At 37.5% G+C, this 18,939-nt stretch overlaps 1 protein-coding gene across 1 annotated transcript in view; it reads right to left on the bottom strand.

Moving 5' to 3' along the window:
- The window catches only part of LANCL3 (LanC like 3), a 98,792-nt gene extending 80,017 nt beyond the window's left edge, over nucleotides 1-18,775 (bottom strand). The window contains exon 1 of the mRNA XM_027875421.1: nucleotides 18,203-18,775. Coding sequence (XP_027731222.1) covers nucleotides 18,203-18,775 — 573 coding nt within the window. The remainder of the gene's footprint in view (nucleotides 1-18,202) is intronic.
- Nucleotides 18,776-18,939: the final 164 nt, after the last annotated feature.

Below are 18,939 nucleotides of genomic sequence, written 5' to 3'. Positions count from 1 at the left end.
CCAACTCCCTTATTTTGTAAATGAGGATACAGAGCCCCAGACAAGGGAAGTGACTTGGGAAAGGTCACACAGTTGCATAGAAGGACCAGAACTCAGGTCTTCAGACGCCCACTTCATTGTGTTTGATGCCTCTCACATTATGTCATAATTTGGCTCTCTTTAAGTACTTTCCAAAGTTCTCACCATATGACACCTTGAATGTCCATGTTGCCATTTCAATTTAGACAGTTCTCAGAGGAAAATGATATCCCACGGTCACTAAGCAATTCAGTTCTATCACAGGATGAATGAGTTCCTTTCAACCTCTTCCTCTCAAAAGACTTCCAGTTCCTACCTTAAATGCACAACTTTATCACCTATATTACTTTCTTTTATAGAATCACATATACTATCTACTAATTGTTATATATTGATGAACTTTCTTTGTCTATTAATTCATTATTATAAACCACCCACAGACTTTCTATTTATATACATAGAAACATAAATACATAACTATGTGTATATGTATATTTAAATTAATACTTCAAGAATCTATTAATTGATTTGTATGAACACTCAAGCCACTGTCATATCTACACCTTGGTTAATGGTCTTTGGAAATTACTGTGACTCTCCCTCACCCTCTCTCACCCTCCTTCACCCTCCCCTCCCCCAAATCATCAATATTCTAGAAATGAGCCTCTCCAAATGCAGCTAAGTTGGTCTGTAGGTAGATAGATAGATAGATAGATAGATCTATATAGTTCAATTTTCTCATATTAAATATAAGGAAATCAAAGTCCAGAGAGGGTAACTTCCACTAGGAATTTTAGAAAATGTAATTATTGATTTTAGAATTACACATAAGAGCAGCTAGGTGGCACAATGAGTGGATAGAGCACTGGCCCTGGAGTCAGGAGGACAAATTCAGCCTCAGACGCTTACTAGCTGTGTGACCCTGGGCAAGACCCTGACTTAACTCTGCTTCCAAATTTTTTTAAAAAAAGAATTCTATATACATATATATATATATCTATTTATCTATCTATCTATCTATCTATCTCTCCACTAAAATCTTATAAAAATACAACTCAGCATGTCTAGTGTCTCAGCATGGCAGGGGGATAGCCCTAGATTCTTGAAACTGTGACCAGTTTGGTAAAACCTGCAACAGCCTGCATTCTACTGATACAGTCTTCAAGAACCCAGGGCCAGAGAAACAAAGGTCCCATTAACAATGATTTATGGAATGACCTGAAGTTAATGAAAAATGGTAATTGAAAGAAAAGAGAGAGAGCAAGAGTTTGCAGCAGATTCAAAGTCAGGAGAGCATAGCATTATTACCAAGAACAAGTTAAGTTACTACTGGTCTCTTTAAAAGATTCAAATACATAGAATCTCATAAATCAGGTGTTTCTCGGTACAGTGGTTGTCATAAGCTCACTGAAGACAGGAGTTATTTTATTTTATTGGTGTTCTTTATAAAAGCATGTTGAATGCCATGCCTTCCCATAGGGCTAAAGAAATTGCTCCATTTTTGAAGGGCATAGAAATCCAGATATGTACATTTCAGTAAGATACCTGATCTACAAACAAACCCCCCCTAAATTTTGGTTTATGTTTGCTGTACTATATACAGCCCCATACCCCCAAGCTCATAAGCTCTTCAAAAAATTGGAGAATCAAGCTATTTTATGCTTTCTTTTGAAAACAGAAAAAGAATTATCAGGTAGGAATCAACTGATTCATGGGAATAAAAAGGTACATCTTGTCACTCTTGCTGTCCTTTTGCAAAGTTTCATACTAATCTACTAAACATAAATGCTTGATTATTTAAAAGACTGAGACAAGTTACCTTTGAAATCCCTTTTCTTCTGCAGATCCAAAATTAAACTAAAAAGAATTCAATCAACTTAGAACTCACCATAGCCCTTAATCTAATAACGATTCTTCCCACAGATAAAAGACCTAAGAGTTAGCTGAGATCCAGAAAGCTCAGTGTGGGATGATTGGGTGGGGCAATTGCCTTCAAAAGTTTACATAAACACACATGCTGCAAAATTGGAGTTGGATTATGAGCATTCATTCAGCAGCAGTTAAAGGGAAAAGAAACATAACTTTTCCCACCCAGCATATCCTTTACCTCTACACCACCACTACCACACACACACACACACACACACACACACACACAATCCTTCAACTTCAAAAGAAAGATTTAGCACATGGGGGACGCTGATAATTTTCAGGAGACTATACAACAAAGTATGCAAATGTCCATATTCAACAGTGTGCAAGAAATTAAGGACAACCAGCTAAACTGAAAATCCAGCAAACAAAAGCACAACCACATCACTGGAAAAAAATCTTTAAGGAGACAACAGACCGATTCAAAGTTGAATCTTCTTCCTCAAAGGGCTCAGGCCCTGTCCTTATTCACGATGTTGACATATCCTCTTTGCAGTGACAAAGAACCCACACTTCAAGTAGCCAGTCAATAATTGCTCCCAAAGAGCTTTACAACTTTTTCAGGATGTGACTTTTTTCATTCTTTCAACTCTTGCATCTGTTTTGTCTCTCCAAACACCCTAACACCCTAGTAGTATAGACCCCCCCATCACCTCTTACTTCATCTACTTCAATAGCATCCTGATGATCCAGCCTCCACACAGTTAGTTACTAAAGTCATCTTCCTAATTTGCAGGTCTGACAATGTCACTCCACTGCTCAAAACTCTCTGGTGGCTCCTTATTGCCTCTAGGATAGTGGTTCCTGACCCATTAGGTTCGATGTTTTTACAAAGGATCGGAGAATGACTACAGGCACTGAGAATGGTTATTTTGATTTTGCTCCAACAAAACATGCAGTTTAAATCAATATAACAACTAAGCAAACATATCTCTTATAGAGTGACTAAAGTAACACACTCACATGTATTAATATTTTTCAAATATATAGAGATGCTAGGGTAATTCAGATCATCAGTCTAGAAATAAAACAGGACCCAGAAGCCATCCATTCCAACCCTTTTGTTAGTCAGATGAGGAAACTGAGGCCCAGGAACATTAAGTGTGTTTCCATCACAGGAAGTAAGCATTGGAAGCAAGATTCGAATCCAGGTCCTCTGACTTCAGAATCCGTGCTTTTTCTCCTGTACCACATGACACAAAGTGATTTAAAAGCATTACTGAATTCAGAGTAGGTTTACATAATAATGTACACTCTCAACCAACTGATGTCAATAGTATAAATACTCTCATTGAGGTGTTCATGAAATTTTACATACCTTAAAACACGGGTCCTTATGCTTAAAGAGTTCAATGATAAAATACAAACTCCTTAGGTTAGCACTGAAGGTCTTCCACAATCTGCATCCAAACTAGTTTTATAGCCTGACTTCACCGCACCAGCTATGGTACTACCCCCTCTATGAAACCTTTTCTGAATCTGTCCCCTTTTCCAGAATGCATTCTCTACCTCCTCAAATTTTCCTAAGAACATTCAGTCCGCATCACACTCTATCTTCTAACACATTTATCTTTGTATATGCCACATCATCCCTAAGTAGAACAAGCCAGTTGAGGGGACAGACTAGGCTGTTTTTTTTGTTTTTGTTTGTTCTTTTGTCTTTGTATCCAATAATTGCGCTGCAATAGTCCCACACATGCACCTAAAAAGGCAGTCATAAATTTTAAAGTCTGAAAATTGTATTGAATCTATTACAGTTTAGATATAAGCTTCTCTTCAAACAACTCCAGAGTCACATCAACAGTTGACCCATTTAACAATTAAGCAAACATACTTCCTAAAGAGTGACTAAAATGCCACATCCATATGTATAGTGCTAAACAATTTGCAAAGTGCTTTCACATTCATTATTTCATTGGTTGATGATAACTCAGACCTTTACAGCATCTTAAGAATTACAAGATGCATTCCTCACATCAACCCTGTCAAGTAAGTAGTATAAGTATTGTTATCTCTATCTCACAGATGAGAAAAATGAGGCTCAGGGAGGTTAAGTGATTTGTCAATGGTCACACAACTGACAAGTGTGGGTCCCAGAATTCACACCCAGGTCTCCAGGCTGCAAGTCCAGAGCTACGTCCTCCACACCATGTAGGCTGTCTGAGCCTCACCCAGGGGAGTGCATTATTATCCTCATTTTTCAAATTAGAAAACTAAGGCTCAGCAAGATGAAATCAGTTGCCTAAGGTCATGTACACAGCAAATGTTAGAGCAAAGACCAGAACCCAGTCCTTCTGACATCTAGTCCAGTACTTTTTCTTCTAGAACAGGATCAATTTAGAAACTATCCATAAAAACTTAATAGCTCTTTTTGTTGACAATGAATAGGAACAAATGGGTTGCAATCTGCATTGTTGAAGGGAATATATATTACTATATGCGATTTGGAATGTGTGAATTTGGGTTTTTGCTTCCTCGACCTTGTGTTTAGGAGAATAAAACAAGAGAGGACAAATTCTAGAGAAAAATCTTTTGTAATCAACAAAATCAATCCTGGTGGCTGATGTGTAAATACACAACCTTAACAGAAAGAGGGTTAAAAGCAGAAAAAGAAAAGGGAAAGAGGGATAGGAAAAGGGACTTTTAATACCGAGTGGTGATTAAAAACCTTGGAAATTTTAAACAAATATTCTCTTTATGTGTAGATTAGACATTGTGCATGTCCAAAATGACACATTCCAAGAGCTAGCTTTCAGCTTACCAATCAAAAGATTTCAATTTGTCTACATGAAATCATTCAAGTAATTACTTTAGTATGTCAAGAACTAGGCAAATTTCCCACTTTACACTATGAAAGGAATTGTCTTCTGCCATCTCCATGCTGTAAATGGATATGTGACCAGATCTATAACTAACCCATCTCCCTAACAATCAAAGGACTAATTCTGAGGGGCTCTACTGGCAGATCCATGAATGCTGAGAAGTTTTTGTGAGAGATCAAGTCAATCTGCTCTGAAAAGTCTGATTTTTAAATTTTGGCTTGTCGTTTTGCAAATGATCAACATCATCCCTGAATGATGTAAGAGTTTCTTTTTTTATTTCATGAAATCATGAACATTTCAACTTGCTTATTTATCTCCATAATAAAGAGGTTATTGTGCATACGTATTTCAGAAAGCCATAGTTAATGCCAGGAACATTCGAAGGAGGCAGCATCCAGAAATGTGTGCAAAGAAACGGAATATGTTATTTGCAGGGCAGGATGCAATAAAAAGAAGAGGATTATGTGCTGGATAAAGAGAAAGGGAAAGATAAAAAGCCTTAAGGCAAAATAGCAGGTGAACACTGGAAATGATGTATGTATATATGGAGTGGGAATCTTTCTACCCACCATCAATCAAGCAATCAATCAACAAGTATTTATTAAGCACTTACTATATACCAGGCACTGTGCTAAGCCTTGAGGAAATAAAGAAAAAGCAAAGACGGTCTCTGTCCTCAAAGAACTTACATTCTCATGAGAAAGATGAGTGTGTGTGTATATGTATACACACAGAAGTATATATACATACAAGATACATATAAAATAATGCAAGGTAACCTGAGAAGAGAAGGCACTAACAGCTGAGGGGACTTTCTGTAGAAGGTATAAGCTTCTTTGAGTCTTGAAGGAAGCCAAGGATTCCAAGAGGTGGAGGTAAAAAGTTGCGTTTCAGGAAAGTTTCTCCAATGAATTTTTTATACTTATTTAAATGTAGCATTAATTAATAATTAAATATATAGTCTTATTTCTGGACCTCTTATGCTTTGATGTTTCAAATCATGGTGGCATACTTGATAGGATAGGAAGACAAGGGGTGTTAGGGAGGATTCTGTCCAGATTACTGAGCAACTTTCTAGACTGCTTTGGAAGTCTCTGGGAGTGTCTTGAACTTACCCACTACCTCAGAGGTGCTCTAAATTTTCCAAAGTGACTCAAGCCTGGAAGGGGTCCTCTCAGACCTACATCAGACTCAGTCTAAATTCATATGAGGTACTGACTGCACTAGAGTCCAGAGCCCACCTGAGTTGAGGATTTAGGTCAAAATAAAAATGCAGCCACATTGTATTAAACTTCTGCAGTGGGCTGCCTTCTAGGTGACTGAATAGCAATGATTAGATTCTCACATGGATTAACTCATATCCCAAATTGTGATGGATGGGCTTGAAGTCAGAAGGAAAAGGGATGACTTTAGCAGCTACCCTGCTGCAGCTATCCTGACTGCCTGACCCTGCCACTTTTGTTAATGACTAATTGCTGCCCCCAATGGCAATACCACTCTCAGTCCTCAGCACTAACCTGGATGAGTCAGGATAGAGAAAGAGAAAAGAGAGGGGGGAAAAAAGAAGTGGGTAATTATACCGCTGTAGAATAATCCATATAGTTTACATTTATATTATACTTTATGGTGCTTTCATATTCATCATCTCATCAGATTCTCACAACAAATCTATGAGATAGGTAGAGCATATCTCCATTTTATAGATGAGAAAACTGAGACTCAGAAGTTAAGTGATTTGCCCTATGTCACCCAATTGTGACTGAATCAGGCCTAGAATCCAGGTCTTCTGATAAACAGTTTGTCTACTTTTTACTCTTCTTACTCAACCTACTGGCATTCCTCCTTGCTTCTCCATTCATCATGAGCTCCAACACCTCAAGTCCTGTACAAGACAGATTTACACATGTAATGCACAAAGTTTTCTTATCTGACATGATTGGAAAATGTAATTTTCTGGTTAATCCAATATTCTGGTTAATAGACATCATATACACTACATAGAAGGCTATCTTTCAGAGAACTAAAATACAACAAATACAGTTGTGAGCAATATTTAATTTTTCATTGATTCCCAAAGCAGGATTTTAGAAGTCCACATTCATCATTATATGTATCAGGTGTCAATACACTATAATACTGATTGAATGACAAACAAGCTAACCTTTCTGTATACCAAACACCAAATTTTATTCTTAACACCTACGTGGGCAGAATCTTTTTTAATAGTCACATATGGCTGTCACTTAACAGCTATGTCCTTGGGCAATGATCTTAACCTCTCTGGTCATCAGTTTCCTCCTCTATAAAAGGAAGAAGTTGGAATAAATGATCTCCAAGATCCTTTCTTGTTCCAAATCTGTGCTCCAGGATCACTTGAATATGGTTTGAGCTTATTTGCATGGAAATTTGATAACATAAACTTCAAGAAAGCATGAATTGCATTGGTTAAATACCTGGAATTGTGTCTGGTATATGAATATGATTGGATGACATTGATTTTTTTAAAAAATACAAAGATGTAGTAGATTGTTACAAACTGATGTATGCATACTCTTTAAATGAAAATACTAAATCTTGTCCAAGTTTAATTACTGTAGAGTATTGATGTTGAACTCAGATAGAAAGGGATCTAGGCTACCTATTGACTTAAAAAAAAACATGAATTAACATAATCTATGTTGTACTGTATTTTTATTTATTTTATTAAACATTTCCCAATCAGATTTTAATCTGGTTCCACAGTAGTGAGTTTTGCAGATATCCAAGTCTACTACTGCTTGCCAGAACATATGATAAGTTGACTCTGAATGTTTTATTCTGGATTTCAGTAATTGAGACTTGACTAGCTACTTAACTAAAACCAAAGGAAGACCCATCACTATTAACAAAAGAAGCCGTCACTATTAACAAAAAGTCACTATCTAATTCGATTGTTTCATACTAATATAAATACCTGTATAACAGATGGCTTTACTAATATAAATACAGCTGGTTAATATATATATATATATACATACAGCTAGGTCTCAATTAATGCAAATAAGAAATCCCCTGAAGTGGTCACATATATCTGAATTTATACCATTGAAAATTATAATTATGTAAAATATGGTGATTGGTTCCAGTCCAATGGAAATATGCAGCACAAATTCAAATAATGTGACCTCTTCAGGAGATTCACTGTTCATATCCATTGGGACCCAGCTGTATATGGCTTATAGCCATTTTAATGGAGAAAATAACATGCCCAGCATTTTGATGGTGATTGGTAGGTAATACATTTATTTTCCAAAATCTTTGGGGGTGGGGAAAGCTGGGTCTGTGATTTCATTAGCCTAGGGAACTCATGGTGAGAAAATGCCCTTTATCAATGCAGCTGTGCAAGTATTCTGCAAGTAATAGTTTCATAGAGAGCTGCATTAAGTGATTTACCAGATGTCACATGGTCAGTACGAGTCAAAGGACTGTGAGTGCTACTCTCTAGCCCATTACATCACATTGCCTTTCTATAGCTAAAGGCCATGAATAATATTATCGATGGAATTAATAATTCGTGTCTTGCATAAATGCTTTCTTAGAAGACTATACAAAACTTAATTAAATTAATTAAATGTGTGGATAGGAGAGGGGTGACTGGAATGTTATAGGAGCAATATCTTAATCCCTTCTTCCACTGAGGTTAGGTTTATTTTTCCTTAAAAGGTATTAAGATATTCTTCTAGACTATCAAGGGCTCAGACTGCTGATGTCATATTGCATGAGTCCAAAGCAGGACAAAGCCCCAAAGGGGGCTCAGATGCTTGGCTGGTAGATCATGACAGGAGCTTTGGTCAGCTGAATTAGCTCAATAGGGTTTTTAATGGCTAGACTTGTCAAGAATCCTTCTCCTGCTATGGCTGAGTAAATTTCCTTTTAAAAAAAATTGAATGACCTATTAGTATTTCATTTTATTCCAATATTGAGCATAAACTACCATTCAACTAACCTGAGTCAGGCCCAGCCCAAAACATGAAATAGAAATACTGTGGGGAACAAATCTCTGTAATAATAGCAGCTGACATTTATATGGTGCCTACTATGTGCCAGGTACTACACTAAGTGTTTTGCAAATATTATCTCATTTGATTCTCACAACAATCTTGGGAGATAAGTGTTATTTGTATTCCCATTTTACAGATGAGGAAACTGAGGCAAATAGAGGTGCCCGGGGTCACATAGCTAGTAAGTGTCTGAGCCAGATTTGAAGTGAAATCTTCCTGACTCCAAACCCTGAGCTCTATCTATTTGCACTACTTAGCTGCCCTACATGGAGAAGTCATAGATATTTACATGGAAGGAGGGCACAAGGGGAGAGGTGTCAGTTTAGCAACAGAGCCTTTTCTGCTATAATTTATGACAAAATAAATAATTTCCTTTGAATCTTTTTTTGAAACTTCTGACTTTTAAAACCATGTATCACTAAATACTCAAGTAATTTCTGGCTTGAATACTAAAACCATCTTTCCTTACATAATAGAAACATTCCATTTCTTCTGCAAAGATCTCTAGAAATCTAGTCTTTCCTTTACAATTCCTTACAATAGCACTTAGTAATAATGTGTTGTCCTTCGTTTTGAAAAGTGAAGCTCTTGAATTGGTGGAACATGTAATTGGATTTATTTTTCCAGTAAAGGGGGCTGAGTTTTATGTTAAACTATCCATACCCTCCCACCCAGTCCTTCTGACTCAATGTACATAGTTAGAGATGATTAGGAAACTTAAGGGTACCATCTGTGTCAGTCAGATAAAACAAAGCTAAATACACAACAATAAAATGCATGTGGATCATTTTATCTCCTCAGGGTCCTAAATAGATTATTCTAAAACAGAGAGTCATCTGACTTACAGTTCATGAAATCTCACAAACTGTAAATAATGGAGAGAAGGGAGTGATAAAACATTTTGATTTAGAACAAAGTTTGAATTATAGGATATTTTAAACATGTTAATTTATTTCTTTTAAGTGTAATATACATTAGATTTATATGCATATAGTATAGACAACTAAATAAATGTGTATGTCTATATGGACTTATACTAACTAATCCCTTTATTAATAAGTAAAATGAATTAATAAAAATTATACTTCATACATGAGCTATAAGCATAAGAATATAAAGAAACAAACATTTTTAACCTATAAAAATTAATTAAAGGACCCAGAAGTTAATGATCTTTTGAAGGAATCTCCTTCCTGCCTCCTTGACTTGAACAAACTGTTGAATTTAGAACATATTTCCTTTGATTGTTAGCAAGATGTGACACATCTTCCTACAGAAGAAAATCACTTTGAACTTGTTATTCAGTAAAAATCAGCAAGTACTAAGCTTTCATTCTCACAAATTCTGAATCAGTGGCATCCAAATTAGTATAGTTTTGCTGTACCTCCATAATCCCTACCCTTTCTGAAGTACAGGGGATCATGGGTTTAGAGATATAAGGGATTTCAGGTGTCATTTTAGCTCCACCCCCTCATTTTACATATGAGGAAAATTAGACTCAAAGGGTTTAATTAATTTGCCCAAAGTTACACAGATTAAACAGTTTCAGACTTGGAATTTGAACCTAGGTTCTCTAATGGCTCCAAATGTGATGCTCCTTTCACTGAAATGCAGAGATCCTAAGTGATGATTGACTGTCTCTCAAATTCCATCAGAATCTATGGAGTGATGGGAAGGAGCGATGGGTAGGGAAAAGATGAGGATCTTCTAACACAACTTTGATAGTCAAGGCAGTCAGAGGAATTACTTTAAAGATGTCAGGAACTAAGTCATGAGTCAATACCTAAGAGAATTCTTCAGAGGGGCTGCCGCTTTAAAAAGGAAAACAAGTCTGATCCGTGGAGAGTGAAAGGCATAATTCAAAGGGATTAAGTCAGGGATGATGCCTAGTTTCTTCATCTGCTTTGACACATAATCTCCCTGGGCAGATCAGTTTATCTACCTGAAAAGTAAGAAGAGCTCAGTTCCTTAAGCACTCTGATGAATGCCATTCTTTAAGTCTTGCTGTTTCTACTAGGAACACAGATCTGACTACCATTCCATGAATAATGGGCAATGTGGCTGAAGGTTTTCTTTGGATAGAAATAAAATAAAGAAGAAAAAAAGGGGTAGGAGGCTTGTTCTTTTACCAAAAGCCATTTTTCACAGATAGGCACTGTGGTATAGAGAAGCAGTAACCTGAGTTCAAATCCTGGTTCTGCTACTTTTTAGAAATATGTACTTGGCTGTCCTTCAGTCATGTCTGTCTCTGTGATCCCATTTGGGGTTTTCTTGGCAAAGATACTGAAGTGGTTTGCCATTTCCTTCTCCAGCTCATTTTATAAATGAGGAATTTAGGCAAACAGGATTAAGTGACTTGCCCAGGGCCACACAGCTAGTAAATATCTGAGGCCAGATTTGAATTCATGAAGATGAGTCTTCCTGTTTCTAAGCCCAGTGTTCTATCCACTTTGCCACCTAGCTGCCCAGGCAAATTACTTAACCTCCCTTAATTTCCATTTCCCACTCACCTGTGAAAGGGAGATAAGACAACAATACTTGGGCTATCCACATCACAGAACTGTTGTGAGGATTAGAGTTGATGCCATACACACATTATCTTTGTACTACTTTGTAATCATAAGCGCTACATAATTGTCGATTCTTATATGTCTAGATTCAGAACCATGGTCAAATATACTGATAAGCTTGTTGCTTATAATATGCATGCAATTCTTTTGCCACACACATACAAAATGTGAAGGCATTTTTATAACAAAAAGCATACTGGGTGTTTGAAATACTATGATAGTCAAGATCTTTGCTAGGAGTGTTAAAATTAGACATTTATCACCATAGCAATTATTAGCTAAGAAGTACTGGCAGGAAACAGGCTCAGAACATTTCCAGCAAAGCCATTTTGTGAGTGGGAATTCAATGAGGCCCCACAGTGCTTGCCTTGAGGTTGATGATGGCATGGTTGCCATGGATACTGCATTTCACTCTACTAGAGCACGTGGGATCCATTCTGTTCAAGGCCCACTACTATTACTCTGAAAAAAGTGCTACAGTTATTGCTTGTTTTGCAACCATTCATTTGCAAGGCGTAATCTCAGTAATGTCTAAAACTTTCTAATCTAATCTGGGAAAACATGATTCTTTGTGGGATCAAAAGCAAAGTCACACTTCAACATGTCAGAGCCATACAACTGTGCTATAGAGGGTTAAGTCTATTCAATAAAATGAGATCGGATCTTATAAAATACAGCCCTTTGTCCAGCAATACAAATCTAAACCAATATATGGATGAAATCAGTTCTTACAAGATAATGCTTATCAAGAAACAACAAGGTCAAATAGCCTGTAAGCTTCATGAGTTGCCCTAGTAACTAAACCCATAGGGAAAGAGAAATAATTGGGGAATAATAAATGGTGCTATGATGAGCATAAATAATGTATGAGAATAACATTGTCCTTTATGGGACAAATGAAGCAAGTATCAACACATTAATTGAATCCAATTAATAAATGCAGTCAGATGCCTAGTTTGAAAAATTGAATGACAGAGAGTAATACTTGTCTTGACAAGTTGTGAGTCTCTATGCTTATGACAGTTCATAAAATTGGATTATATTGGAGATTACTCAAGTATATTTCTGCTACATGGAAGAAATTGATTGGCTATTACTTTGGAACCAGCTGTACAGTAAGCACAATTTGTTAAATTAAGCAGCATCAATTAAATTAACCAAGTTAATGAGAAACAAATAAGATCTGTCATTTTTACTTTAAAAGTTCACTTACTACCCACAGTATTGCAAAACAACTTTAATGAATGTATAGACAGGTCATTAGGACATAAAGCCATTTTCAGTGAAAAAAACTTATGTGATCAATAGGCCCATGCTAATTCTTTCAGAACCTATATATATTTCAAATCTCTTCAACTAGTCAACAAATTATGAAATAATTTGTTTATGAAATAAATTATGAAATAAAGTTCATTTCATATAACAACTATAATACAAAGAAAAGTTAAAAAAATTTTTTTAGCAAATACACATCATCAATATCTTAATGAGAGAGAGGGTGCGAAGAAACTATGCCTAAGATTATCTCAAAACATTTGATTCTGCCTGTTAAGAAAAGATAGCGGAAAAAAACATAAAGAACAAATATTACCAAAACTACCTTCATTTAGAAGTGATTCATTTGATGCATTTTGAGTTTTGGCCAATACTCCTCTATATCACAAAGATGAAATTCAGTTGGATGAATTTTAAAACATCAAAGGAGTTTCAATAGCTATCTAACTGTTGAGGGTTTTTTTTCCTATCTGATTTTGAAGTAGTTAATACAATGTCTTCTCGCTAAATTTTTATTTTTTTATTTATTTGTTATTTATTTTTTTTCCCTAAGTTTTTAAGAAACCAATTCAAGGGTTGGCCTTAGTTGGACTATTTTGTTCCAATGATATTGATCTATACCCAATAACTGAAATGTTCCAGTTTTCTTATTTGAATAGTATGGGATTATGGCTTTCTAAAAGAAGGAATCTTTTTCTTTCATAAATGAGGGAATAAAGAGCTTCTTTCCTAGCCACTGTGAAAGAAGCCATTTTCTAAAAACCCCACAAATAGTAAAATTCATAGAGTATGTCTAACCATAAATAAACAACCACCACCACCAAAAATATTTGTAGAATCAGTCAAATTTGCTTCTGTATAAATCCGTATGGCATGAAATACTTAAAATATTCCATATCATGTTAATTATAGTGTTCCAGCTCATGAGGACCCAAGAATCTTGGACTAACTGAGAACACATAGGGATCCCTGTATTTCACTGCTATTAGGAGCCCTGCCATCAAGCAATCAGGATTTGGGCTAAGTCTAGACACAAACCCTTTAGTGTGGCTCAGGACTTTCCAGGCTTGTTCTAGTTCTGACCTAAAGCCCTGGAACCATCTCTTATACGTCTCACTAAGTTCCAGTTGCCCAATGACAATTAACTCCTCTCAGCCCATTCAAAGAACTTAAAATGTTGGCTGGGTTCCTTTTACAGGGTTCTAAGCTTTACTCATTTCCCTATGTTTTCCAGGTTGGTGGCTTCCATTTCACAGGGAAGTGGCCCTTTCTCAGAATCCCAATTTACAATATTTTAATACTGAAGACTTAAAGCAATAACTTTTGCAATTCTCACCCACCAGAAGAGAATGGTCATCTTCATCATGGGAGATAGCAGAAATAAGGGCAGAAAGCACCAAAACAAAACAAAACAAAAAAAAAACAGGAGAAAAAAAGAGAAATTCCACTTGTTTAATGATTTGCCTATGTGTGTATCTGATTTGGCTAGCTGAGTTAGTGTGTTCACTGGCTATGAATAGCGTTCAGTATTTGAATGCAAAGTACCCAAATCACTAGTATAATACAATAGTGAAATATTATTGGGAAAGCTATTTCTATATTTTATTCTCTTTCAGTCCAAGTACCTCAATTGTAAAATTCAGACACAAGTGGCTTGCTTTTATTTTTGTAGACAATAAGTTTTGAGAAGTTCATATGAATGGCTAGATGAAATGCTTATTTTAACTGGTTTTTATTTTCATTTTCACCAACTAAAAATAAACTCATAATATACTGCAAAACCACAACCAGAAGCACAAAGATAATATTATTATTCACAGATTTCGAGCTAGGGAAAGGCCTTTGAGTGTCATCTAGTTCAATGGGATCAATTCAAATAGAAACAGGGGGTACTAGAAGATACAGAAGGATCTTGTGGGCCACATATGGGTTTGATTTTAAAAAGTACTGTTATCTATGTCTTATTATATTTTTATTTATTTTGTTAAATATTTTCCATTTGCATTTTAATCTGATTCTGGCCACACTCAGGAGTGATGGGTGCCACAGAGCCCACCAACTGTGTGTTTGACACCTCTGATTTAGTTTAATACTTTCATTTTCTAGATTAGGAAACTGAGGCTCAGATAAGTTGAGTGACTGCCTTAAGTTTACATAGGGGATGAGCAGATCCAATCCTAGAATTCAGGTTCTCTGGTTCCCCTGCACCACTGCCCTTTCAACATTTCAACAGATCAGTCACTTTGTTGGCATGACAATGGACTGATGGCAATCACTCATGCCTTGGTATAGTTTCATGGATTGCTATACCTGAGAAAATATCATGACTTGGTGGCCAACCTTGTAGTGATGAGGCTCTCCACACTTAGGTAGAGAGGTCCCCAGACAGCTGGCACTGTTTGACATCAGGACTGGACTTGAAGTATTTCCAGCTTGACAGAAGCTGGCACAGCCTGTTCTCTGCAGGCACTGACTTGTTCTTGAAGTCACCTGGGTCACCTCCAATGCTATGATGAGGCATTGAAGCAAGATTTCCAGATAAGCAAGTGAACTGAGTCTTCTCAAGAAATAAATAAGATGAAAAAAAAATCATTTAATCAATCAAAGCAATTAATACCAATGAATCAAACATGATGAGAGCTAATTCAGTGCTGAGAACTGTGAGGGATACAAAATATTGTATAATACAAATGGGGGGGAGAAACCATTTTTTTTGAGCAGAGGAACAGTGTTTTAAAATTATTTCGTTATCTTAAACAAGGTGAAAATTTGGAGCTTGTAGAAACTATAAGCAAGGAGAAAAGCCAAATAGAAGATAATTGCAATAATCTGGACAGGAGATAAGACAGCCTGGGTCAGGGTGGTGATAGTAGCAATGGATATAAAAGGATGAATATGAGAAATTTTGAAAAAAAGAAATATCCACAGGACTTGGTGCAAAATTTCCCATGGGAGATAAAGACCTATGGAATAGGTGATTATGCTAAGACCATCTCTAGCTTCCCTCCTATCTCTACAATGCTCAGTTTCTAAGGAAATGGCAATCATCATCCTCTTTCATAAATCACCTCTCTTTCTTACTTGTGCCACCCCTACCCTACTTCATCCTCTAGCTATTCCACCCTGAATACCTGTGGCTGACATTAGAAATGACAGAATTGCTTAAATTCACAGCTATTATTTACTTATAGTGGTTGTTCTTTCTTCTAGGAACTAGAGACAAAGGGAAAAGACTTGCAAACTGGAATATAAAAAGATAAATATGGTCTAGCAGGAGGGTGGAAAAGAGGTGTCTGTGTAGATAACTGACCTCTTCCAAACTGTGGCCCAGAGGCTATAACTGTTATAGTCAAGATTTCCTGCCTATGACTTGATCTCTTCACACTCTGCCATATACTTCTGTTGTAGGGGCTTTGGTCAATGACAACGAATGGGGAAAATGGAATGGGGAAAAAGAACAATCAAACCACCATAACCGGGGATGGTGAGGCGGGTGAAGGTTACTACTAAAAATGCAATTTAAAAATATTCCGAAAACATTGCAGCATCTAGGAAGCAGTAGGAAATCTGATGTAAAAATACATAAAAACACTTGTGGCTCTACTGATTAAATATTATGAAAATAGCCCTTGAGAAAGTCGTATGCCAGTGACTTTTGTTGGAAGCCTTTATCACAGAGACACGTCAGCCTTTCCCTTACTATGAATAAGCCTCCTATCTCACTTTAATTGACTTGTCACCTTCTGAAAATGAAGAAAATACAGAGTGTGGATCTGTGGGATATAGCTTGTCAGTTACAGCTTTTGACACAGAATCTCTGTATATAGTTTTACCTTATCTTCAAACACCTCATTCACCCAAATAAACCAACTAAAATTCAAGTATTATATCCTCAATAGACCTATCTCTGACCCTAGTAAACTTTAAATGTGATGACCCCCAGACAATTCCAATACTAGTTACTATGATCCTTTCGAGGCTACATTTCACTCCATAGGAGTCAAGATATTTTCTTTTGACCCCACTCCACCCACCCATAATTATATTTTTTAGAAGCAAAACCAGAAGAGGGAGAGGAAAAAACCAAACACATCTTGAGTAGCTAAATTCAGTCCAATTCAAAAAAGGCACCGAAAAGTAGTTTATCAGAATCCCATGACCTGCAAAGAAAATCTGGGACGTTAACTAAGGTTAAATCACAAATTTTAGAAGAAGGAAAAGCATAATAATTTCAATACAGAATCATGACTGGTTTTTGTCCAATAGAACGTAATGTCCTGAGGGCAGAGACTGTTTAGGCTTTTTTTTTTCTTTCTTTTTTCTTTTTCTTTTTCTTTTTTTACTTTTATAAGGTCATCAACTAGGAGAAAATTTATCCTAATAGAGAGAGGACTGACTTTGGAGTCAGGAAGATCTGAATTCAAGTCCCTCCTCTGAAACATACTAGTTGTGCAACCTCGGACAAGTCACTTAACTTCTCGGCTGTCTCAGACAAATTGCAAAGAAAGTGCCGACCTGCATTGGTAGGAGTTTCCTGCAGGAGAAGATCCCTATATCAATGAAATCACAGGTCCAGTTTCTATCCCAAGTGCCTGACACATAGTAGGCCCTAGTAGTGCTTGCTGAATGTTCTTCATGCAAGATTTATTTACTTAATAAAGCCATATTCCATTCTTCACCATAGTATTTTTGAAGGCATTAAATGAATTAGAAACTAGCCTGAATGTTAAATAAATAGCAAACCTATGGCAAGGCAGTTATTCTTGTCTTTGGTTTCATTCCAAGGAGTCAGAAGAAGCAACTTACTCTCACATGACTGCATAGAAACAATAGCTGGCAAACTCAGCCAAAAAAAAAAAAGTCTTTAATTTTTTAGTATTTTAAAGAGAAGTATATCTAGAGTGTTTTGAATGAGGTTTCATAGGAAGGGAAAACCCTTTCATATTTGGTGGGAACATCCCACAACAGTGTGCTTACTGTGGAAAGAGCACCAGATTCAGTAAAAAGGAAATTCATCTCCTGAGTCCCCAGCTCTGCTAACTATCTAGCTATGTGACCTTGGGCAAGTCATTTCAATTTCTCAGAACCTTAGTTTTCTCCTTTGTTTTAATGACAGTCTCTTGCAGTTCTTTGCTCTATTTTCACTTGAAATAGAAAACCAACATATAGCTTCCGGTCTCTAAATATAGTTGGGGAAAGACACTAAGACTAATTTTTTTTAATTAAAAAAAATCATATAGCCAGGAATAAAATATTAACAAGGTCCGATGGTAAAGAATCCCAGCCCAAGTGGGAGTGGGGGTGGGGAGGGTAAGCTAATTGGAGAAGAAATAAAGGAAAGAGAGCTGAATGGAGACAAGCAAAAACAATGACACGAAAAAGGGAAAGATTGAGGATGATAGAGTGGCAGACGTCACTGCTGTGACAGATACTGGAGCGAACAGAAGAAGTGAAAGGAAAAAGGTGGGAAAAGAGGAATAGAGATGGAGCGCTAAGCAGAAGAAGTTGGGGAAGGCACATAGGGAGAAAGAAGTGGGATCCTTACCTCTAGGGAGAGTTTCTGCTTGAGCACCAGGGCGGCGCACAAGTAGCCCGCGCGGCCCACGAACAGCTCGTCGGAGCCGCACTCCAGGAAGGAGACCGGGGCGCAGATGGCACACAGCTCCCGGAACTTGCCCAGTGGCTGCACATAGTCAGGCCGGCCCAGGGCGTGGTAAACTAAAGCTGCCACCGCGTAGACACCGGCTCCCCCAAGCAAAAAGGCAGCGCGAGTATCCGCGTCCGGCTCCCCCCACTCCTCTGCGCGGGTGCAGGCGTCGATAAGCCGCTTGGCCAAACGGAGATACCTCTCCCGGGACGGGGCGAAAAGGGGGCACTGGGAGACGTGGTACAACATGTAGGCCACCCCAGCCACGCCGCTGTACAGACCCCCTTGGCAGCAGCTTTCACGGGCCGCCGCCCCCTTAGACTCCCCGGTACTCCCAAGCTGAGGCAGCTCCTTCAGAATGCGGTCGATGGTGGCCGTGACCAACGGCACTACAGCCTCCTTGCACTGGCCAGCTAGCAAGCTGCCCTGGTAGTCATCGAAGCGGTTGGCGAAACAGCGTTTGCTCTCCATGTCCCACCTCCCCTTGATCTCTCTCCTTCTCTCTCTCTCTCTGTGTCTCTGTCTCTGTCTCTGTCTCTGTCTCTGTCTCTGTCTCTGTCTCTGTCTCTGTCTCTGTCTCTGTCTCTGTCTCTCTCTCTCTCTCTCTCTCTCTCTCTCTCTCTCTCTCTCTCTCT

The sequence above is a fragment of the Vombatus ursinus genome, unplaced genomic scaffold (assembly GCF_900497805.2).
Source record: "Vombatus ursinus unplaced genomic scaffold, bare-nosed wombat genome assembly UNPS02014809.1, whole genome shotgun sequence".
Taxonomy (NCBI): Eukaryota; Metazoa; Chordata; class Mammalia; order Diprotodontia; family Vombatidae; genus Vombatus; species Vombatus ursinus.
The sequence above is the reverse complement of the archived record's forward strand: the minus strand, read 5'-3'. Positions and strand labels throughout refer to the sequence as shown.